The following is a 24,742-nucleotide window of genomic DNA, read 5'->3' as shown; positions in this document are numbered from 1 at the left end:
AAATCATCTATCACAATACTGAAACAGAGAAAATGAAACAGGACACATTAGATTATATACTGAAACATTGGAAATGAAATAGAAAAGACTTAATTAGATACTGGAACAGGGGAAATGAAATAGACGAGATATTAGAATCATACTGGAACAGCAAAAATGAAATAGGAAACATTAGATCAGATATCTAATATAGGAACATGGGAAATGAAATCGATAAGGTTAAATTAGAATCAAACTGGAACAGCCGAAACGAAATAGTAATCTACCAATACGAGAACAAGGAAAATGAAATAAGGAACGTTAAAAAACCATCCATACTGGAACAGGGGAAATGAAATAGTGAAATGATAGTGTTTTATTCATACTCCTCAAGTAGGAGATTCTAATACATCACCTGAAGCAATTCACTCTGAATTATGACAGTAAGAAACAAATGGATAGTAAGGCCTAAACTTAGAATCATCAGCACTTTGCTCGTAATTTCCATCATATCAGTTATATTGCCACACATCAAAATACGTCCAAGCTTTGCAGGAACTTCGTACGTAGAAGGTTTTGTAGTTTGTACAGTAAGTATTGAAAATTGCCGTATTTTGTGTATTTTAATATCCAGAGAAAGAAAACCTTAGCTGTTGCCAAATGGATCTTCTTATCCCCCTCTCTCCTAATAGTTCTAATGGGAAGAAACTCTAGCCTTTAACTTTATCCCTCCTCCTGTGGGGATTTTTTCTATCCCCTAATGTGTTATGAATTGCTATATCCCTCTCCCTGAAAAATCCCCCTCCTGATGTTCAATCGTTTTGTGAAGATCACCTTACCTTTTTTATAGAAGGCATGGTAGGTATTTCGTGTCAGTCTTTGCCCCAGCTCGTTAGAGTAAATTTGGGTAGCATTTAAGCAAGAAGGAACCAGCCATAAGAGGAACTGCCTTGTGGATGATTATTTTCTGCTGAATGCTGTCCAGTTTAGGATTCAGGCCCTGATACATCTTAGCTTTAGAAAGTATGTCAGAAAAATGAACACTATTGATGAAACCAGAGAGCGGAAGAGAAGAAGGGAGGGAGAAGGGGAGGGAGAGAGAGAGAGAGAGAGAGAGAGAGAGAGATTTTACCGGCACGTGTCCAAATTGGCTTGAAAAAAAAAGAGGGACCTTGTCTTTTCGCTTTCTATTTTTCATTAATTTTAGCATGTGAAAGACAGCCCTTCAACGATCAAGTTTATTATAAGACTTTACGCCACTCTGTCCTTCTCGCTGACAATTTTACCAGCTTCCCAATTGTCCTGGCGAAGCTGAGTGCACCCCAAAATGTCCAAATGTGCCCGACAATCACCCATGCATACACTAACTTGGTTAATTTGAGTGATCTCTGTTTTTGTAATTTATTAATTTTTTTCTTCCTCATTCGCATTTTTTTCACCAATTTTTCTTACATATTTCAAAGGTACAGGGTTACATTGGTGCATTAGCCAGTAGGCATGGGCAATATCACGAATGCATCAGTAACCAATGGATCAAGATTTCTGTCGTACCCTGTCACCAAGAAAACAATATTTCGTCTAATTTGAAACTCGACCTTGAACATCGAGTGACTCCTTCTTTCGAACTTCCAAGGACTTCTATTATTTCGCGGAAGAGAAAATAGACTCTCAGCTTTCCGAGAGAGAAACTTGGAAAATGTCTTAAGAGAAAGTTCGAGTTTATGAAAACAACTTTGAGAGAGTATCTTTAGAAAACAACTTTGCTTTGAGAGTAAATTTGGAAAATAACTTTGAGAGTATCTTTGCACAATGATTTTCGGAAATACCGGGAAAGCAGGTGCAACGGTCTATGGATTAAGGAAGCCAGATACGTTCAGATATTCCATCAGACCGTCTGACATAAGAAAAAATTTATTTTTTTAAAGTCATTTGTTTAAGAAGGTCTGATTCATTTATTTTCAAGAAGTTTAACGTCCCGGCTTATTACTGATAACTGCTACAAGCAGGTCTTTACAGTTTCAATGACGGGGGTTTTACCTTTCGTGAAGGGGTAAAAAAAAAAAAAAAAAAAATCTGAGCTTGTGTGAAGACCCGAGATTCAGACAGTCTGATCTGAAAATATCTGAACGTGTGTGGCTGCAGTAACAATAATTTCATACTCGAAATTTCGAAGTAAACAAAAAGTTCAGATTAAGACCTATCCAAAACTTCGAGAAAGTTTTAGAAAATCATCCGTCATTCAGAATATTCATTAAGTTTGACGAATTCTCAGAACTATCACAACTCTCTATGACTTCTTGTTCTTGTGAACTCTGATAGAACATTCTAAGAAAGGGAGAGATAGAAAGAAAAGGGGAGAAGGAGAAAGAGAAGGGGAGGAGAGAAAGACAGGGAGAGAAGAAGAGACGGGAAGGAAAGAAGGAGAAAGAGAGGGAAGGAGAGAAAATAAGAAGGAGAAAGAGAAGAAGAAAAAGAGATTAGAAGGAGAGAAAGTAAGAAGGAGAAAGAGAAGAAGAAAAAGAGATTAGAAGGAGAGAAAGTAAGAAGGAGAAAGAGAAGAAGAAAAAGAGATTAGAAGGAGAGAAAGGGAGAAGGAGGAAGAGAGGGAGGGAGAAGAGGAAGATAGAAGGAGATGGAACTAAATCGGTGAGAGAGATAGGAAATAAGTTTGAGAGAGATAGAGCTACAAAAAGGACAGAACTATCACAACTCTCTATGACTTCTTGTTCTTGTGAACTCTGATAGAACATTCTAAGAAAGGGAGAGATAGAAAGAAAAGGGGAAAAGGAGAAAGAGAAGGGAGGGAGAGAAAGACAGGGAGAGAAAGACAGGGAGAGAAGAAGAGACCGGAAGGAAAGAAGAAGAAAGAGAGGGAAGGAGAGAAAGTAAGAAGGAGAAAGAGAAGAAGAAAAAGAGATTAGAAGGAGAAAGAGAAGAAGAAAAAGAGATTAGAAGGAGAAAGAGAAGGGAAGGAGAGAAAGACAGGGAGAGAAGAAGAGACGGGAAGGAAAGAAGGAGAAAGAGAGGGAATGAGAGAAAGTAAGAAGGAGAAAGAGAAGAAGAAAAAGAGATTAGAAGGAGAGAAAGTAAGAAGGAGAAAGAGAAGAAGAAAAAGAGATTAGAAGGAGAGAAAGGGAGAAGGAGGAAGAGAGGGACGGAGAAGAGGAAGAGAGAAGGAGATGGAACTAAATCGGCGAGAGAGATAGGAAATAAATTTGAGAGAGATAGAGCAACAAAAAGGAAAGGAGAGGGAAAGATAAAAAAAAGAGGGAGAAATATTGATAGAAAATAAAAGGGAGAAGGAAAGAGAGAGAGAGAGAAAAAGAGAAAGAGAGAGAGAAAGAGAAAGAAAGAGAGAGATAGAGGAGGAGAAGAGAGGGAATAAGGACACCGACAATGCTTTTATTAGTGTATTTCCTGATGACGTCATAGCTCGAACAAATGAAACGTCAAGCAAAATGTCTGGCTATGACAGAGAGGCATTTAGTTTTCTGATGTGTGACATGTGTGTGTTTTCAACTTGAATTTTTGCTTGGGCCGGGTTACGGTTCGGACAATGTGTAATGTGGACAATGTGTAATCTTTCCAAACGTTTTTTTAATCAATAACTATAACTACGTAAATAAACATGTACGTACCTATATCTAGGTACCTTTTTACCTATAAAATAGCTTTACATTCATAGATATTATCATATCTATTTAATTTTTTACCATTTTCTCTTTAAAGTCAGATTGTACATCTATAATCTATACCTATTTATTTCTTTTTTTCTAAGAGAGAGAGAGAGAGAGAGAGAGAGAGAGAGAGAGAGAGAGAGAGAGAGAGAGAGAAAGAGAGAGAGAGAGATAGAGAGAGAGAGAAAGAGAGGAGGAATGAGTAGGTATTGACTACATGTGGAACATATCATAATATTATTATAATAAATAGTAGAAAAAAAGTAAAAACTTCTGTGTACATTCAATCTAGAATACAGGATGCAACAGTCGGATCACTGAAGCTAAGCAACGCCCAGTATGGTTTGTACCAACTAGGTATTACCATTATTTATTTCTTTTTTTCTATAAAAGTATTGATAATGTCAATTAAAATGGGATTGAACGCTGAAGGACTCCTACTTTGAATATTTCTTTGTGAAGTTATTCAGATCGATATCTTGCACCATTGGAAACCTTTTCAGCATTCTTGTAGGACTCCTACTTTGAATATTTCTTTGTGAAGTTATTCAGATCGATATCTTGCACCATTGGAAACCTTTTCAGCATTCTTGTAGCCCAGGTAAAGGACGCGATGTCACAAGAAAATGACAATGTAAATGGACCTTTCCAAGAAAATGACAGTCAAACTCAAGGAAAAGACATTATGCAGAAGAATGGAAATATTCTAGAAAAAATGTCCATCCAATCACACGACATGGTTTTCAATCACGTCTTTTTCCTCATAATATGCAGAAGAATGGAAATATTCTAGAAAAAATGTCCATCCAATCACACGACATGGTTTTCAATCACGTCTTTTTCCTCATAATAAAAAATATACTTTTGATATTTTAGGTAAGTATTTTTTCCCCCAAGGGATTCTCTTTCATGCTGATAACATCTGGAGGACATTTTAGTTGTAGTTTACAATACCTACCTATTATTTAAAATATATTTGTAGGGAGTTTTTTTTTACAATCTTTGTTAGAAATTAGAACAAACATGAATTTAAAACTGAACCAGATCAGGTAAATGAAAATAATTTAATTTTCATATTTGTGCACATTGCATAACTAGTTAGATTCCAGGCGGTCATGAGAATTTGTCTCCAAAGGATACATTGATTTAACCGTGCTCTGTGGCTATGTTAGTGGAGATGCCAAAACACTACGATGCTATGATTGTTTTGCCCAAGAAGAAGAAAAAGAAGAAGAAGAAGAAGAAGAAGAAGAAGTGTGAGGTTAAATGCGGACGTCATTATCTCTGTAATGAGTTCAAAGATTTCCATTATAATAAAGATGATTTGCATAACTAGTTAGATTCCAGGCGGTCATGAGAATTTGTCTCCAAAGGATACATTGATTTAACCGTGCTCTGTGGCTATGTTAGTGTGGAGATGCCAAAACACTACGATGCTATGATTGTTTTGCCCAATCTAATACTTCTATACGTTATGGATAACGTGTAGAATAACCATGATGTTTGCCAACCTCCGGAACGGAGACGGCACCTCAAGAAGAAGAAGAAGAAGAAGAAGAAGAAGAAGAAGAAGAAGAAGAAGAAGAAGAAGAAGAAGAAGAAGAAGAAGAAGTGTGAGGTAAAATGCGGACGTCATTATCTCTGTAATGAGTTCAAAGATTTCCATTATAATAAAGATGATTGAATAGTTTTCTGCGAAATATATCTCAAATAATTCAATAAATTCTCATGTCCTACAAAATCTGAGTAATAAAATTCCGTTCGAAATGAGATTACGTACATCTCTCATTAACATGTTATTAAGTCATAAAAACTACATTAACAGCAACAAAGAAGGAAGATCTGGGACAAGGGAAGCAGAACAAGAAGCAGAAGAAGAAGAAGAAGAAGAAGAAGAAGAAGAAGAAGAAGAAGAAGAAGAAGAAGAAGAAAGAAAGAAAGAAAGAAAGAAAGGAAAGTACCCATAATGACGGTTCCGTTTTTGAAAACATTTAATGTTAAAAAAAGCAAAGGTCTATATTACGTCAAAAATATGGGCCATGCTGAAATTTGGCTTGTCTTACTACCACGTGCTTTGCTATTATGTCTATCGTTGGTAATGACCATTGTACTAATGACTGTAATGAAATAGGTAACGTTCTAATGTCCCGCTAACATTGAATTTTTACGATCACATCTCCTACTGGAATCTACATATAATGTATAACGGAAGACCTAAGCTTCTGCCTCAGAAATTGGCTTCTTTTCAACTTGAATATTCATTTATGAGAATAAAAACCTTAAATGCTCAAATACTATACCTATTCTTGGTTACGTTTTTCCTCTTAAAGATGATCGAATAGTTTTCTGCGAAATATATCTCAAATAATTTAATAAATTCTCATGTCCTACAAAATCTGAGTAATAAAATTCCATTCGAAATGAGATTACGTACATCTCTCATTAACATGTTATAATTAAGTCATAAAAACTACATTAACAGCAACAAAGAAGGAAGATCTGGGACAAGGGAAGCAGAACAAGAAGCAGAAGAAGAAGAAGAAGAAGAAGAAGAAGAAGAAGAAGAAGAAGAAGAAGAAGAAAGAAAGGAAAGTACCCATAATGACAGTTCCGTTTTTGGAAATATTTAATGTTAAAAAAAAGCAAAGTCTATATTACGTCAAAAATATGGGCCATGCTGAAATTTGGCTTGTCTTACTACCACGTGCTTTGCTATTATGTTTATCGTTGGTAATGATCATTGTAATAATGACTGTAATCTGTAATGAAATAGGTAACGTTCTAATGTCCCGCTAACATTGAATTTTTACGATCACATCTCCTACTGGAATCTACATATAATGGATAACGGAAGACCTAAGCTTCTGCCTCAGAAATTGGCTCATTTTCAACTTGAATATTCATTTATGAGAATAAAAACCTTAAATGCTCAAATACTATACCTATTCTTGGTTGCGTTTTTCCTCTCTCTCTCCTCTTAACATTGAATTTTTACGATCACATCTCCTACTGGAATCTACATATAATGTATAACGGAAGACCTAAGCTTCTGCCTCAGAAATTGGCTCCTTTTCAACTTGAATATTCATTTGTGAGAATAAAAACCTTAAATGCTCAAATACTATACCTATTCTTGGTTACGTTTTTCCTCTCTCTCTCTCTCCTCTTTCTCTTTCTCTCTCTGTCTCTCTCTCTCTCTCTCCAAGGACGAAAATAATGGCCCGACGAACAACAAACAACCTTATTTGAATGAAATTTCCCAAGCACAAAGCAACTCCTACAACGGGAACCAACACCACGCCGTGCCGAGGGAAAAGCTATTTTCGAAACGAGATTTTCAATTAAAAATTTCCAAGGACGAAAATAATGGCCCGACGAACAACAAACAACCTTATTTGAATGAAATTTCCCAAGCACAAAGCAACTCCTACAACGGGAGCCAACGCCGCGCCGTGCCGAGGGAAAAGCTATTTTCGAAACGAGATTTTCAATTAAAAATCAAGTAAATATGAGCGCTATCGCGAGAGTACTGTGCTTTCCGATGACTCAGCTCTATTGTTGAAAGCTCTCATTCATTGGGGAACATCACGTTTCCGTACTTACATATTAATTATAACAGTGTTCTTTTCGCGAGAGTACTGTGCTTTCCGATGACTCAGCTCTATTGTTGAAAGCTCTCATTCATTGGGGAACATCACGTTTCCGTACTTACATAATAATTATAACAGTGTTCTTGTCTCCATAGCTCGAGCTTGTTTGGTCCTTCCCGGTCCTGACAGGCCAAGTCTAAAAATAGAGTTAGCCAACCTAGTTAGCTTAGTTGGTAGCGCTTCTGCCTTGTAAGCGCTAGACCGCGGGTTCGATTCCCGCCCGGGGCGGATTTTATCCTGAACGGATAATGTTCGTTCTCGGAACGGCTGGCTTTCTCCTATCCTGTCTTCCAGTTCCCTCTGTCAAACCTCTTTTTTTATGAAAGCTGCATTGTTAACTTGACCCTCTTGAGAAGTGAATTGTCCACCTGACCGGAAGAGGACTTTATCATTTTTTCTTGTGCAAATAAATAAATTTATCCTGAACGGATAATGTTCGTTCTCGGAACGGCTGGCTTTCTCCTATCCTGTCTTCCAGTTCCCTCTGTCAAACCTCTTTTTTTTATGAAAGCTGCATTGTTAACTTGACCCTCTTGAGAAGTGAATTGTCCACCTGACCGGAAGAGGACTTTATCATTTTTTCTTGTTCAAATAAATAAATGAGAGAGAGAGAGAGAGAGAGAGCAGGAGATAGTGGGAGAAAAACAAGCTTTTTCCTCTGTTGAAATGTTTGTTTTCTAAGCAGAACTCTCAAAAGTCTCAAAACCCACGCAACAATATGATGCTAGAAAAAACAGTCGGAAGATTTTCGAAACCAAAGTACAAATAATACATTTTCTTAGACAGAGAGGGAGGGTGTGGGAGAGAGAGAGAGAGAGGGGGGGAGGGAGAGAGAGGGAGAAACTGGAGAAAGATAGCAAATTAAAAATCTCCCAAGATTGTTTTCACTAATTTCAAGAGGTTTGATAGATGGAAAGGTAACGGTTAAGGTTTTATATTCCTGAAAGCGACGAGAGAAGGAAGACCGGATAGGTGAAAGCCGGCGGTTCTGAGAACGAATCTCATCTGTTTAGGATGAGATCCACCCTAAGCGGGAATCGAACCCGCGACTGAACGCTTACAAGGCAGATAGATATGTAAATATATTCAGCCCGAGGCCTCCCGCGTCTGGATGACCCGAGGCCTCCCGCGTCTGGTCTGGAATATATGCCAGTGGATTGACTCGTATAAAAGTTTATTAGTAAACACCAACCAACAGACCTAAACTCTAAACCAGAGGTTGTCAACCTTTTTTCGTCCGCGTACCCCTTGGGTACCCGGATTTAATCTCACGTACTCCCCCCACCATCATAATGAGTACCGGGTACGCATACCTAGGTTGATGTGTACCATTACTACTGAGTTTTTAGTAAACACCAACCAACAGACCTAAACTCTAAACCAGAGGTTGTCAACCTTTTTTCGTCCGCGTACCCCTTGGGTACCCGGATTTAATTTCACGTACCCCCGCCACCATCATAATGAGTACCGGGTACGCATACCTAGGTTGTTGTGTACCATTACTACAGAGTTTTAAACACACTCAGCAACTTTTGAAAAAATTCAGTACTTCAGTACCTACCTACCTTAAAGTCAAAATCAAGGACTTTTCTGGACTGTACTGCACTGATAAGCCGTCAAAATTCAAAATTAGCTTTTGTCCACCATTACACATATTATTTCGCGTACCCCCGGAGAGTCTCTCGCGTACCCTCAGGACTTTTCTGGACTGTACTGCACTGATAAGCCGTCAAAATTCAAAATTAGCTTTTGTCCACCATTACACATATTATTTCGCGTACCTCCGGAGAGTCTCTCGCGTACCCTCGGTTGAAAATAGCTGTCCTAAACTGATTACAGCTGGCAGAACTTAACGCTCAACATTTCAGACCTAACGGGCCTTAAGGTCAAAAGAGATGTACCTATCTCGTTTTTACCTAATGAATTTACCTTCTCAAGTTTTTGTTTCTTTTTTTTTTCTTTTTTTTTTTTACTCAAGAATCAATGCGGATATATCAGCTTTGGCAATAAAGAAATGATACAACACAGTCGAGGTCAATGGTGATGGAATTGATGGATTTCTACCTCATAATATCTATTCGATTACGCCAGCCTAGTTAGCTTAGTTGGTAGTGCGTTTGCCTTGTAAGCGCTAGGCCGCGGGTTCGATTCCTGCCCGGGGCGGATTTTATCCTGACGGGATGATGTTCGTTCTCGGAACGGCTGGCTTTTGTAAGCGCTAGGCCGCGGGTTCGATTCCCGCCCGGGGCGGATTTTATCCTGATGGGATAATGTTCGTTCTCGGAAAGGCTGGCTTTTTTCTATCCTGTCTTCTTTCTCTCTTCGATTTCGGAACGATAAGACCATAGCAGTTACAGTTCCCTCTGTCAAACCTCTTTAAAAAAAAAATCTATTCGATTACGTTCTTCTATTACATTACTATTTTCTATTAGGTACCTTCCTCAAACGCATTTCTATTATTACCTCATGTGTCTATTAGATCTCAACATACATTTCTATTCCCTCATGTTTCTATTACATAACTTGAACGTATTTCGATTATTTATCACACCCATAGGTATAGGTATTTCCATAGTATCTTTTTCATTATTAGATACCGACCTCATCTTTCCCTTCATACTGATGATGAAACAACTGGAACGTGTAGGCCATAAACATCTACAAAGTCAATGAAAACTTCACAAATATTGTGCAAAAAATTAAGCTCAAACTGTAGAAAGCATTCTACACTCCTCTCTTCGACCAGATCATTTCATTCCAAGGTCAACACACATGTTATTACTACCATAAAAAAAAGAACACATTTAATCGAAAATACATCAGAAACTGTAGAAAGCATTCTACACTCCTCTCTTCGACCAGATCATTTCATTCCAAGGTCAACACACATGTTATTACTACCATAAAAAAAGAACACATTTAATCGAAAATACATAAGAGCTATGACGTTTATAAGATTGTTTTTGTGATGTTCACATCGTGATGTATAATGTAAGGTGATTTGTACGTGGAGTACCAATACATCAGAGCTATGACGTTTATAAGATTGTTTTTGTGATGTTTACATCGTGATGTATAATGTAAGGTGATTTGTACGTGGAGTACTATGTCTGCTGTTGTACTATGCAGTGGGGAAGTAACTTGAAAATATCTACAGGGTGGACAGGACAAGCAGCGCTCTCAACGAGAAAAATTAGCATGGGAATTTCCCTAACATAAATGTAAAATGTAGATCTCAACATACATTTCTATTCCCTCATGTTTCTATTACATAACTTGAACGTATTTCGATTATTTATCACACCCATATTTCCATTAGATCTCAACATACATTTCTATTCCCTCATGTTTCTATTACATAACTTGAACGTATTTCGATTATTTATCACACCCATATTTCCATAGTATCTTTTTCATTATTAGATACCGACCTCATCTTTCCCTTCATACTGATGATGAAACAACTGGAACGTGTAGGCCATAAACATCTACAAAGTCAATGAAAACTTCACAAATATTGTGCAAAAAATTAAGCTCAAACTGTAGAAAGCATTCTACACTCCTCTCTTCGACCAGATCATTTCATTCCAAGGTCAACACACATGTTATTAGTTATTACTACCATAAAAAAAGAACACATTTAATCGAAAATACATAAAAGCTATGACGTTTATAAGATTGTTTTTGTGATGTTTACATCGTGATGTATAATGTAAGGTGATTTGTACGTGGAGTACTATGTCTGCTGTTGTACTATGCAGTGGGGAAGTAACTTGAAAATATCTACAGGGTGGACAGGACAAGCAGCGCTCTCAACGAGAAAAAGTAGCATGGGAATTTCCCTAACATAAATGTAAAATAACAGATATTTTATACATAACATAAGTAAATATCATCTACATAGGTACCTAATTATTATTAGTCTAGGAAATACACACAATGAAGTAGGCAACTATATAGTTGTATTAAACCCCCAATCTGTCTACCTTCCATTCAGATAACTGTGTACAGTTGTACACCGACTAACTAAAGGTAGTTACCTATATCTATTACATAATACCTATGATCGTATTTTTACTTTTTACGTAATCTAAGAAATACAATTTATGTAAAATAGAGATGTAATGTTTTTAAAGGTTTGCTAGAGGAATGTGTGTGGAGGTCTTATCGTCCCGAAATCAAAGAGCGAAGGAGGAAAGGAGCCAATCGTTCCACCCCTCCGCTCCGGGGCGAACTTTTTTCCGAACAGATAAGGTTCGATTTCCGAAAGGCAGACAGTCTTTCTGCTCTTGTCCCCTCTCTTTCTTCGATTTTAGGACTTCCATTGTTACAGTTTTTAGCTAAATCCCTTTTAGGGATGAGTTGTTAATTTCTAACGGAGGTCACAACTTTGGGTCCAGGTTGTGTTTTTTTAGGTCTTTTGGGTCACTAGGAAGCTATTTGCTGGACAGGACAAGCAGCGCTCTCAACGAGAAAAAGTAGCATGGGAATTTCCCTAACATAAATGTAAAATAGAGATGTAATGTTTTTAAATGTTTGCTAGAGGAATGTGTGTGGAGGTCTTATCGTCCCGAAATCAAAGAGTGAAGGAGGACAGGAGCCAATCGTTCCAACCCTCCGCTCCGGGGCGAACTTTTTTCCGAACAGATAAGGTTCGATTTCCGAAAGGCAGACAGCCTTTCTGCTCTTGTCCCCTCTCTTTCTTCGATTTTAGGACTTCCATTGTTACAATTTTTAGCTAAATCCCTTTTAGGGATGAGTTGTTAATTTCTAACGGAGGTCACAACTTTGGGTCGAGGTTGTGTTTTTTTAGGTCTTTTGGTCACTAGGAAGCTATTTGCTATTTGCTTTTTTTTAATTTTTAAAATATCTACCCAAGGGGAACTAATCGCGGTCACCCTGTTTATAATTCTTACACATTCTTGTTTATACACCCTGTTTCTAATATTGAACTTGATCGTGAAACAGCAGAAACATATCTTTTCTCTTTATGCAATCACATTTTAAATTACGTAACACTGTTCAGTCCCTACTGGACAGTTTCTCTTTAACTCAATTCTCAGTTAATCGGCTGTTCTACTAGACATCACTTTACCCTAGCATGCAGGATAGGGTTCCCAGACGTCCATATATTTCGCGGGACATGTCCCGCTTTTTGAAGGTTTGTCCCGCGTCCTGCCATCTTTCTCAAAATATCAAAAATACCCAGACGTCCATATATTTCGCGGGACATGTCCCGCTTTTTGAAGGTTTGTCCCGCGTCCTGCCATCTTTCTCAAAATATCAAAAATGTCAAAATATCAAAAATGCGTTTGAAAATTATCATCTGGTAACCCTAATGCAGGAGGTCTTTGAGTCGATTCTACCGACCTATGTACCTAAAGTAAGAGAGTCCATTTTTCTTTGATGTTGATAATCGTAATCTGTTTTAACACTTTGTTTGCTTGAGTTCGCAGTTACGAGTATAAAGGTAAAAAAAAGAGAAAAAAAAAAGAAAAAAAAAAAACAAGTGATCTAAATAACATCTTATAATTAGGTAGGTACAATTATTACGAGTAAATTACGATCATTCGAATACTCGTAAAGTTCGGGAATAAAACAGCATACCTACTCTGTGGCCGTCACAGTCATCTTGTAGGTACCCCCTATTTAATGCTATGTAGGTAGGTTACTTACTACTTTTTTTTTGAACCAGTTGTCCATTTTTCTTTGATGTTGATAATCGTAATCTGTTTTAACACTTTGTTTGCTTGAGTTCGCAGTTACGAGTATAAAGGTAAAAAAAGAGAGAGAAAAGAAACAGGTGATCTAAATAACATCTTATAATTAGGTAGGTACAATTATTACGAGTAAAATACGATCATTCGAATACTCGTAAAGTTCGGGAATAAAACAGCATACCTACTCTGTGGCCGTCACAGTCATCTTGTAGGTACCCCCTATTTAATTCTATGTAGGTAGGTTACCTACTACTTTTTTTTTTAAACCAGTTAGTACGATTTTCGAGTTGTCCCGCTTTTTTTCAAAATGTCCCGCTTTTTCAACTAGAATGTCCTGCGTTTGAAAATTATCATCTGGTAACCCTAATGCAGGAGGTCTTTGAGTCGATTCTACCGACCTATGTACCTAAAGTAAGAGAAGGAGGAGGAGGAAAAGAAGAAGGACGAGAAGAAGAAGAAGAAGAAGAAGAAGAAGAAGAAGAAGAAGAAGAAGAAGAAGAAGAAGAAGAAGAAGAAGAAGAAGAAGAGGAAGAAGAGGAAGAAGAAGAAGAAGAAGAAGAAGAAGAAGAAGAAGAAGAAGAAGAAGAAGAAGACTCCTAAAGAGCTGTGATCCCACATGGTGAGGAAGAAGAAGAAGAAGAAGAAGAAGAAGAAGAAGAAGAAGAAGAAGAAGAAGAAGAAGAAGAAGACTCTTAAAGAGCTGTGATCCCACATGGTCAACAGCTGTCAATAGACAATTATGCGAATCTATGTTGTCCAGGCAGTGTGGACGGTTTCAGTCGTCGATCGATGGCCGTCGACTCTGTGTGGACGCAGCTTTAGAGGCAGAATTAGAAGGAAAAGGAATACTTACCTACTTGTAGGTCCCTACTTTATTTGCCTCGTTAGCTATTCAAGCTTCTGAAACCCTTTCGAAAATCTCCAAAAGTCCCAAAGCGAATAACCTAATTCTTCTAAACTTCAGGAGGAGGAGGAGGAGGAGGAGGGACAAAACAGACAACATACTGCACCTTGACAAAGGCACTCACCCAAGTCGCCCAGGAATGCAATTACATTACGTCTTACGTCACACAAGCCCCCCCCCCACTCCCGTTTGATTTAGCTTTATGCAATAATCCAGTAGCTATTCAAGCTTCTGAAACCCTTTCGAAAATCTCCAAAAGTCCCAAAGCGAATAACCTAATTCTTCTAAACTTCAGGAGGAGGAGGGGGAGGAGGAGGAGGAGGGACAAAACAGACAACATACTGCACCTTGACAAAGGCACTCACCCAAGTCGCCCAGGAATGCAATTACATTACGTCTTACGTCACACAAGCCCCCCCCACTCCCGTTTGATTTAGCTTTATGCAATAATCCAGCAGCATTTCACGTCCAGAATTCAGACTCCAGACGAAGTTTGCAAACTTTTTTTCTCGTCCGTGTCATGCAAAAGTTGCATAATGTATGCCAGTGCATTCCATTATTACAAATGAAAAAAGAGAAAAAGAAAATGTTTATTCTCTCACATAACAGAACTGATTTTCTGAGATTCAAGGATTTGAAGGTCATTGGAGATATGGAGATTCTTCTAGTCATGGAACCACTCTAATTACAGTTATTTATCTAGGTATCATAATAATTACTATTACTATTTTAACACTAGGATCTCCTATCTTGTCTTACATCTCTCTTCGACTTCGGGACGATAAGACCTTAGCAATTACAGTTCTCTCTTTCAAACATCTTATTTTTTTTTTATTTATTTTATCAACACTGGCAGGTTTTCTTATTGTACACCACTTTACTGAAAAAAAAAAGGGTTCTCTCAATGGGTAGTTAGGTCTAATGGGAGGGGAGGGTCTTACCTAAAAACGGCGGCGGCTGGGTGGGGAGAGGCGTGGAAACGACTGGGATGAGCGTGGACATGTTTGGTGGCAGACATCTTGAATCTGAAACTAAGGATTTTATTACTATTATTGAAGAAGTAGAGAAGAATGGAGCAGTTGCATTTGGGTAAAATTTATGAAAAGGTCGATTTTCATGAAGAAGGCTGTGAAAAATCCAAATCTGAGGTCAAAAATTCCGAAAAAATAACTGTAAAAGGCGGAAATTTAAATTTTATTTTCCATTCTAATGAATGGAGCAGTTGCATTTGGGTAAAATTTATGAAAAGGTCGATTTTCATGAAGAAGGCTGTGAAAAATCCAAATCTGAGGTCAAAAAATCCGAAAAAATAACTGTAAAAGGCGGAAATTTAAATTTTATTTTCCATTCTAATGAAAGAGTCGTTCTAATGAAAGAGTCAAGAAATGCGTAGAGAAGCATGCGCACAAACAAACAAAGCGAGAGGAGTTATGTACTATGGAGTCATCGTTTACGCGAGCGTATGCCGTGACATCAAAGTTCAAGATTTACCGGTGTTTTCTAAATCGATTTATATAGAGATCTAGAAGTCGTAGAAGAAGCCATTCTAATGAAAGAGTCGTGACGTCAGAGTTCAAGAAATGCGTAGAGAAGCATGCGCACAAACAAACAAAGCGAGAGGAGTTATGTGTTATGTACTATGGAGTCATCGTGTACGGGAGCGTATGCCGTGACATCAAAGATCAAGATTTACCGGTGTTTTCTAAATCGATTTATATAGAGATCTAGAAGTCGTAGAAGAAAAAGAAAAATTCCGTTGTTCCTCATTTTTTCTGCTCTTTGACTGTCATATTTGGGTGAAGCGCAACTGTTCTATTTCCTGCCTGGCCTATCTGAGAACATGGTTGAACAAGGGCTCTGCAGAATAAATCGTTCTTGATAGCAAACCAACAAAGTCAGAATAGCCAATATCCGGAACAGATAGGCACAAGAAAGAAGAAGAAGAAGAAGAAGAAGAAGAAGAAGAAGAAGAAGAAGAAGAAGAAGAAGAAGAAGAAGAAGAAGAAGAATATGAAGAAGTAGATGAGGAAGAAGAAGACCTATAGCTACCTAAGTACCTACTAATCTCTACTACCTCTAATATATACGTACCTCAAATTTCACTTTAGTATCCATCTCACCTCCATCACTAAGATTAGGCTTGCCAAATATCCAAAATGTCGATTCGGGTATATCCAAAATTCGAATCCGCGAACATAGTTGCCAAATCCGCGAACATAATCGCCAAATCCGCGAACATAATCATTCTAATGAGAAAGAGTCGTGACGTCAGAGTTCAAGAAATGCGTAGAGAAGCATGCGCACAAACAAACAAAGCGAGAGGAGTTATGTACTATGGAGTCATCGTGTCTTCGTCCGCGTCATCAACCTTATTCCCCCACTCATCATTCAGCTCGTCGCTAGACGGGAAGTCGAAACTGGACTTGGCGGGGGCAGCCGGTGTCACCGCGTTGCTGTCCGGGAATTTCCACTCGAACGTCTTACTGACGGAGGGGGCGTTGAAGGAGCTCCATTGGAAGGTTTGGCTGCCAGCTACAAAGGGAGTGTTGAAGGGCTTCCAAAAACTGTTGGTCCCATTTCCGAAACGGGTGTTGAAGGGTTTCCACTGAAAACTGTTGGCACCACCGAACGGGGTGTTGAAAGGTCTCCACTGGAAGCTGTTAGCACCACCGGACGCCCCGTTAAAGGGTCTCCACTGAAAGCTCCTACCATCTACAGATGAGTTGGAGGGTTTCCACTGAACGTTTTTGCTGCCATCGGCCGAAGGGCTGTCTAAGGATTTGAACAAGTTGAAGATGTCCACTGGATTGTTAATACGAGACGTGAGGCTATTCTCCTTGGTACCATTGCTGGTAAAGTCGGTGATTGTGAGCGTTTGATAGGCGACGGGAGGGGATGACTGAAATTGGGAAAAGATTTGAGGGCAAATGAGCGGTTTGATGAACTAGTTTTTCGAGGAGCAAAACTTTTTGATCTAAAAGGTCTACAGTTTCATAAAACTCTGTTACGTTTTTGCTGCCATCGGCCGAAGGGCTGTCTAAGGATTTGAACAAGTTGAAGATGTCCACTGGATTGTTAATACGAGACGTGAGGCGATTCTCCTGGGTACCATTGCTGGTAAAGTCGGTGATTGTGAGCGTTTGATAGGCGATGGGAGGGGATGACTGAAATTGGGAAAAGATTCAAGGGCAAATGAGCGGTTTGATGAACTAGTTTTTCGAGGAGCAAAGCTTTTTGATTTAAAAGGTCTACAGTTTCATAAAACTCTGTTGTCCAAATTCAGACGTTTTTCATCTGGGAATTTGTCAATTCAGATAGATCTTAAGTAAGAAAATACTCTTGGTAAATTGATTGGTACCAAAATCCCCTTTCGATTCCGATTATTTTCCTATTATATGTATTTTCCCTTTGAGGTAGATCCTAGTGAAGAAACTTTAATTATTCTGCCGCTCCTCTTTCCGTTTGTATCCAGCCAACTAAAAATAAACCAGAAAATTGTCTAGATAAATAAAAGCTAGCTCGGAACGACTGGCTTTCTCCTATCCTGTCTTCCTTCTCTCTTCGATTTTCGGGACGATAAGACCATAGCAGTTACCTACAGTTCCCTCTGTCAAACCTCTTGAAAAAAAAATCTGCCGCTCCTCTTTCCGTTTGTATCCAGCCAACTAAAAATAAACTATAGAAAATTGTCTAGATAAATAAAAGCTAATAAACTAGAAATTAGTCTTCCTTACCCTAACACCAGTTTGTCCATTAGATACCTGCCGTGGTGAATTTATTAGTGACCAGATATCTTGGGCACCTCCAGTGGAGATGGAGGCTGGAGGATTCTGTCCTGACCAGCTGTAGGATGTGTACTGTGGAGGTGATAGTTCATAGTACGGAGCTGGTTGGAGGTGAGAATGGCGTAGGGTTTGTTGAGCGGATGATCTGAAATCAACGGGGAAATCTCGTCAGTGACTACTTCACATCCATTTATTTGATTGAAAAAAAAAATCGTGGGAAGAAGTTTGATAAAGGGAACTGTAACTGCTAAGGTCTTATGGTCCTGTCATAGTACGGAGCTTGTTGGAGGTGAGAATGGCGTAGGGTTTGTTGAGCGGATGATCTGAAATCAACGGGGAAATCTCGTCAGTGACAACTTCACATGTATCCATTTATTTGATTGAAAAAAAAATCGTGGGAAGAAGTTTGATAAAGGGAACTGTAACTGCTAAGGTCTTATCGTCCCGAAATCGAAGAAAGAAGGAAGACAGGAGAGGAGAAAGCCAGCCCTTCCGAGAACGAACCTTATCCGTTCGATATAAAATCCACCCTGGGCGGGAATTAGGTATCTATCTTATTTTGGTTTCTCCGTTTAATTATTCACTTTCCTGACCTACGCGGATTTGGCGATTTTGTTCGCGGATTTCGCGATTATGTTCGCGGATTTCGTGATTATGTTCGCGGATTTTGCAATTTTGAAAGGAAAAAAAAAGGAATTTTAATTGTGTTAAGCATATTTAAATGCTTGTCACAAACATCGTTCCCCGATTATTTCACCTAGATAAATTTCATGACATGACTTGGACTCGAACCACCAACCTCCAGATCCAAAGTCCAACGCGTTAACTGCACCACTGAGGTTGGGTGGATTTGGCACAACGGGGAAATCTCGTCAGTGACTACTTCACATGTATCCATTTATTCGATTGAAAAAAAAAAAAAAAAATCGTGGGAAGAAGTTTGATAAAGGGAACTGTAACTGCTAAGGTCTTATCGTCCCGAAATCGGAGAAAGAAGGAAGACAGGAGATAGGAGAAAGCCAGCCCTTCCGAGAACGAACCTTATCCGTTCGGTATAAAATCCACCCCGGGCGGGAATTGCAGGTATCTACCTTATTTTGGTTTCTGCGTTTAATTATTCACTTTCCTGACCTACTTGTAAGCGCTAGGCCGCGGGTTCGATTCCCGCCCGGGGCGGATTTTATCCTGATGGGATATTGTTCGTTCTCGGAACGGCTGGCTTTCTTCGATCCTGTCTTCCTTCTCTCTTCAATTTTGGGACGATAAGACCATAGCAGTTACAGTTCCCTCTGTCAAACCTCTTAAAACAAATTTCCTGACATAAAATACTCCTATAATAGTATAGGAAAGTGATTGTTGTTTTCGGTTTGATTTTTCGGTGTCAAGTTTTTGATGGATTGGTGAGTTTTCACCTTGCATTTTAACATGGTAAGTGAGGCGATAATGCAATAATGCACGCGTTCCAACACCTAATATAGTAATATAGGTTTTATAGTTTGTACTTACTTAATTACCTACCTATGTAGCGTGAACATAATACTCGTATATGTAGGTATGTACCTAATCCAAGTTTATTGCTCCTCTACCTACAAGGCATATCAACTGGGTAATACTATATATCAATTTCCGATAACTTCTTAATTCATTTAACTGTCGGCCTAAGCGAGGCACTAAAATAACGCACAGGGCAAAATGGCACCTTTAGTGCTTATGAGGTCCTAATTAAAAAAAAAAATAAAAGTCACCCAGATCGTCCCTCGTAAATGAAAGGGGCGTAAGTGAGAAAATCGCGATTTTAACTGCTATGGTCTTATCGTCCCGAAATCGAAGAGAGAAGGAAGACAGGATAGGAGAAAGCCAGCCGTTCCGACAACAAACATTATCCCATCAGGATAAAATCCGCCCCGGGCGGGAATCGAACCCGCTGCCTAGCGCTTACGAGGCAGACGCACTACCAACTTAGCTAACTAGGCTGGCTGAGTTTTCAATTGATCTTTGGAAAAAGCTTCAGGAACATCGACAGCATTTTATAGCCATTACTAGTAGGTTAAGTAGAGAGAAAGCAGGTAAGACCATTTATAGTATAGCCTTAATTTTTGAAGGCGTTCCGAAAGACCCCAAATGGAACGGTCCGTTTAAGGGGGCGATAGGTACGGCTGAAAGGGTCCGCCTATCAGGTCTACCTGATACCTTTTAGTTTATTTTATTTGATATTCGATCTGACATGCAAGGGATTTTCGGCTTTACTTTACGTAATCGAAGGATTTTCAGCTTTTACTTTACGGTAGGTGATCGAAGGATTTTCGGCTTTACTTTACGTAATTGAAAGATTTTCAGCTTTTACTTTACGGTAGGACATGCAAGATGAAGTATGAACCTGATAGTGAGTGGCTGGCCTTATTGTGAGCAATCTTCGGTTAGTATAGGTACTATCACCCCAAAAGGAAGGAAACGAGCTTCAAAAGAGGGGAAACTTCGGACATGCAAGATGAAGTATGAACCTGATAGTGAGTGGCTGGCCTTATTGTGAGCAATCTTCGGTTAGTATAGGTACTATCACCCCAAATGGAAGGAAACGAGCTTCAAAAGAGGGGAAACTTCAAAAGGAAAAGTCAACTAACCTGTGTGTTATATCTTAGCGCGGGCGCATAGTGTTTCTTCCGGTACCCGTTGTGCGCATCCAAACACGCCTGCACGAACTTCTTCGTCTGGCGCAGACCCGTACTTCGTGTCGTCTGTAGCTTCTCTTCGTCCGCGTCATCAACCTTATTCCCCCACTCATCATTCAGCTCGTCGCTAGACGGGAAGTCGAAACTGGACTTGGCGGGGGCAGTCGGTGTCACCGCGTTGCTGTCTGGGAATTTCCACTCGAACGTCTTACTGACGGAGGGGGAGTTGAAGGAGCTCCATTGGAAGGTTTGGCTGCCAGCTACAAAGGGAGTGTTGAAGGGCTTCCAAAAACTGTTGTTCCCATTTCCGAAACGGGTGTTGAAGGGTTTCCACTGAAAACTGTTGGCACCACCGAACGGGGTGTTGAAAGGTCTCCGCTGGAAGCTGTTAGCACCACCGGACGCCCCGTTAAAGGGTCTCCACTGAAAGCTCCTACTATCTACAGATGAGTTGGAGGGTTTCCACTGAACGTTTTTGCTGCCATCGGCCGAAGGGGTGTCTAAGGATTTGAACAGGTTGAAGATGTCCACTGGATTGTTAATACGAGACGTGAGGCGATTCTCCTTGGTACCATTGCTGGTAAAGTCGGTGATTGTGAGCGTTTGATAGGCGACGGGAAGGGATGACTGAAATTGGGAAAAGATTCGAGGGCAAATGAGCGGTTTGATGAACTAGTTTTTCGAGGAGCAAAGCTTTTTGATCTAAAAGGTCTTCAGTTTCATAAAACTCTGTTGTCCAATTTCAGACGTTTTTCATCTGGGAATTTGTCAATTCAGATAGATCTTAAGCAAGAAAATGCTCTTGGTAAATTGATTGGTACCAAAATCCCCTTTCGATTCCGATTATTTTCCTATTATATGTATTTTCCCTTAATGAGGTAGACCCTAGTAAAGAAACTTTAATTATTCTGCCGCTCCTGTAAACCATATGTCAACATGTAGTAAACTACACTAGGGTTTAAACGTGTAAATAAACGTCTTACAATGTTAATTTACTACCGGCAAAGCCTTGTAAGCGCTAGGCCGCGGGTTCGATTCCCGCCCGGGGCGGATTTTATCCTGAACGGATAATGTTCGTTCTCGGAACGGCTGGCTCTCTCCTATCTTGTCTTCTTCTCTCTTCGATTTCGGGACGATAAGACCTTAGCAGTTACAATTCCCTCTAGGTTAAAAAAAAGATGATTAAATTTGTAACTTAACTAGGTTCTTTAATCTTATACACAATAATGTTTGTTCACACTCATTTCTAGTTGAATTCTAACGACCCGTAGACAGAGCTGGGGTTAATGTTTCTGACCCAATAATAAAAATAATAATAAAAAAAAGCAATTATAAAAATGTACAACAAGTTATCTTTGGCCAGAGTCCAATTCCGTAATGCATCATTCTGTGGAGTTCACTCTTTTTTAGCTTTTGCTTTGGAATTTTGAATCCAAAGCAAAGTCCGGCATGGGCAAAAAAAGGTCGAGAGTTGGCCCTGGCACCCTCTCTCCCCTAAATACGGCACTAACTCATGGAATGGCCTGGAAAATTGTTTTTCCGAACGAGACAAAGGAGAAGTACCCATTATAGGTCGGACAATTACGTCCAAAAAACTTGAAAACTGTGCTAATAAAACCATATGTCAACATGTAGTAAACTACACTAGGGTTTAAACGTGTAAATAAACGTCTTACAATGTTAATTTACTACCGGCAAAGAGTTATGTAAATGAGCATATTGCATTAGTCCATTAGTGGTCTGTGAACAGATTTTTGGCTGCGGCGCATTTATTTTGCTCGTACGAATGTTATACAGATTTTTTTTCCTCATTTAACCTTTCATTGTAAGGGCCGTGATCATTTTAACCTCGATCATTTCAACTACTCCTGGTCCCAATTTGTTGAAATAATCGAGTTTCTTCTGTATTATTATTATTTACGTTGGCTGGAGATGATGGTGAGGGTTTAATAATAATGTTTCATCCACTCCGTGATGACGTCAATAAGTATTCGTAATGTTGTAGCATGCCGCTTGCCATGCTATAATATGTCTGACATCTCTCAGATACGAAATACGATCCATCTGGTCGATCAGAGGTTTCTCATACCAGGGGACGTCTCGATTGGGAAAATTTATGCAAAAGGGGACATTATCAAAGGATTTTTTTTTTGCCAACTTAGGCTAATAACAACAGACTATAGCGTCGAGCTGGTAGGGCCCGAGGAAGCGGCGATTTCAAACTGCAAAGATTCAGTGAGAGCACTCCTACTTTGTAAGCGCTAGGTCGAGGGTTCGATGTTCTCGATGAGTTTTAATTTTTTTCAATTTCGGGACATAATATATCTCCGTTGTTATAGTTTCCTGTATCAAAAATATTGTGTTAAGCAATTAATGCTTGTCACAAATATTGTTCCTTCATAAATTTCGAATGTGTTAAGCATGACTTGACTTGGACTTTTGAAACCTTATGGTTTTGATGATGGAGCTGGATTGATGTATATTGTTGATTGAGAAAAAAAAATAATAAAAATTGAGTTAAAGTTAAAAAAATCACCAACTTTAGTGACAGGTATTATTTACCAAAACTTTACGAATGGTTGGTTTTGGAGTTTCTCGTAAGGGCGTTTTTTGAACTTCTGGCTCTTAGCTTCTTAGTCCATTTTAGTCTGAGAAATCTTCGCCAAATTTGCAAAGAAAAGTACAAATTGCAAAATAGGGTCTTGACTTAGGGCCCTGGTGTTTTGGATCCCTGTTGCTTACTTGAGGATCTGGAACCTAGTAAAGGCCCTGGTACTTTGAGTGCTACCAGACAAGATAGCATCTCATATTCTGCCACTACTCAGCACCCTCTAACAACTATTCATTCCAACACTAATTTTGGCCCTTGTCCAACACCTTTCTCTCTCTGTCTCTCTATCTTTATATCTCTTTTTATCTTGTTCTTTTCCTCGGGATATCTTTGTCTAATTTTCCGTCTAAAGGACAACTCAACTGTGCCTGTGACATGTCTCTCTCTCTCTCTTTCTCTGCCTTTCTTTGTTTTTCTCCCTCTCTCATTTTTCCTCCATCTATATGTATATGTATGTATTTGTCTCTTTCTTTCTCGGTTTTCTTCCTATATCTGAATTTCTTTGGTTTGTGGTATGTCTCCCTCCCCTCCTTCCTCTCTCTCACTCCCATCCCCTCCTTCCTATCTCTCTTTCTTTTGTGACATGCTACAAATCCTGTCAACTTGAGTTTCGAACATTCGAAATGATTGAGTGAGAATCTCTCTCTCTCAGTCTCTATCTTTTTCTCTCTCAATTGCATTTGTTCTTTCTATCTTTCTCTTTCCCTCCCGTTTTCTCTCTTCCACTCGTAGTTCTTTCCCTCTCTCTTCTTCACCCTTATTTAAATCATCCCCGTACCTCAGTTTCTTCACTCTCTCCCTGTTTCTATCTTTCAGATTTCTTTCTCTCTCCATCGCAGTTCAATAAGTCCCCTTTGATAATTTAGTTCGTTCCCAGTTTAGCATAACAAGCTGGGCCCGTCCCTCCGGAATTTTTTTTAGCCCGTCCTTTATCCTGAATGATCTCTTCTTCACCCTTATTTAAATCATCCCCGTACCTCAGTTTCTTCACTCTCTCCCTGTTTCTGTCTTTCAGATTTCTTTCTCTCTCAATCGCAGTTCAATAAGTCCCCTTTGATAATTTAGTTCGTTCCCAGTATACAGTATAGCATAACAAGCTGGGCCCGTCCCTCCGGAAATTTTTTTAGCCCGTCCTTTATCCTGAATGGTCTCTTCTTCACCCTTATTTAAATCATCCCCGTACCTCAGTTTCTTCACTCTCTCCCTGTTTCTGTCTTTCAGATTTCTTTCTCTCTCCATCGCAGTTCAATAAGTCCCCTTTGATAATTTAGTTCGTTCCCAGTATAGCATAACAAGCTGGGCCCGTCCCTCCGGAAATTTTTTTAGCCCGTCCTTTATCCTGAATGGATAATGTTCGTTCTCTGAACGGCTGACTTTCCTCCTATCCTGTCTTCCTTCTCTCTTCGATTTCGGGGCGATAAGACCCTAGCAGTTACTGCTCCTATCCTGTCTTCCTTCTCTCTTCGATTTCGGGGCGATAAGACCCTAGCAGTTACAGTTCCCTCTCTCAAATCTCTTACAAAAAACGCATCTTGTGGACCGGGCCGTTTGTCAGAAATACTCGTATCGTTTCCCCGTACACCTCGATAAAATGTTAAGAATCGACTTGGACACTTGGACTCGAACCACCAACCTCCAGATCCGAAGTCCAACGCGTTAACGACTACACCACTGAGTTTGGGATAATATGGACATAATAATAGATACTATTATTACGTCCATTATTATTATTATTATCATCAGATAA

At 39.3% G+C, this 24,742-nt stretch overlaps 2 protein-coding genes across 5 annotated transcripts in view; both read right to left on the bottom strand.

Annotated features, from left to right (window-relative positions):
* The window catches only part of LOC113469607, a 47,197-nt gene that overhangs the window by 17,081 nt on the left and 5,374 nt on the right, over positions 1-24,742 (bottom strand). For 2 of the 4 annotated variants that reach the window (XM_026827452.1, XM_026827451.1), the window contains exon 2: positions 14,872-14,961. In XM_026827452.1, coding sequence (XP_026683253.1) covers positions 14,872-14,948 — 77 coding nt within the window. In that variant the 5' untranslated portion in view covers positions 14,949-14,961. The remainder of the gene's footprint in view (positions 1-14,871; positions 14,962-24,742) is intronic. The other 2 variants (XM_026827453.1, XM_026827454.1) reach the window with 1 other exon arrangement.
* LOC103514496 overlaps positions 16,263-24,742 on the bottom strand; it is a 17,230-nt gene continuing 8,750 nt past the window's right edge. Inside the window, exons 2-3 of the mRNA XM_017446244.1 lie at positions 17,665-17,860; positions 16,263-16,829 (exon numbers count right to left, since the gene is read on the bottom strand). Of these exons, the coding sequence (XP_017301733.1) occupies positions 16,263-16,829; positions 17,665-17,860 (763 nt within the window). The remainder of the gene's footprint in view (positions 16,830-17,664; positions 17,861-24,742) is intronic.

The sequence above is a fragment of the Diaphorina citri genome, unplaced genomic scaffold (genome assembly GCF_000475195.1).
Source record: "Diaphorina citri unplaced genomic scaffold, Diaci psyllid genome assembly version 1.1 scaffold1156, whole genome shotgun sequence".
Classification (NCBI taxonomy): domain Eukaryota; kingdom Metazoa; phylum Arthropoda; class Insecta; order Hemiptera; family Psyllidae; genus Diaphorina; species Diaphorina citri.
Note: the sequence above shows the minus strand (reverse complement) of the source record. Positions and strands in the feature narration are given on the sequence as shown.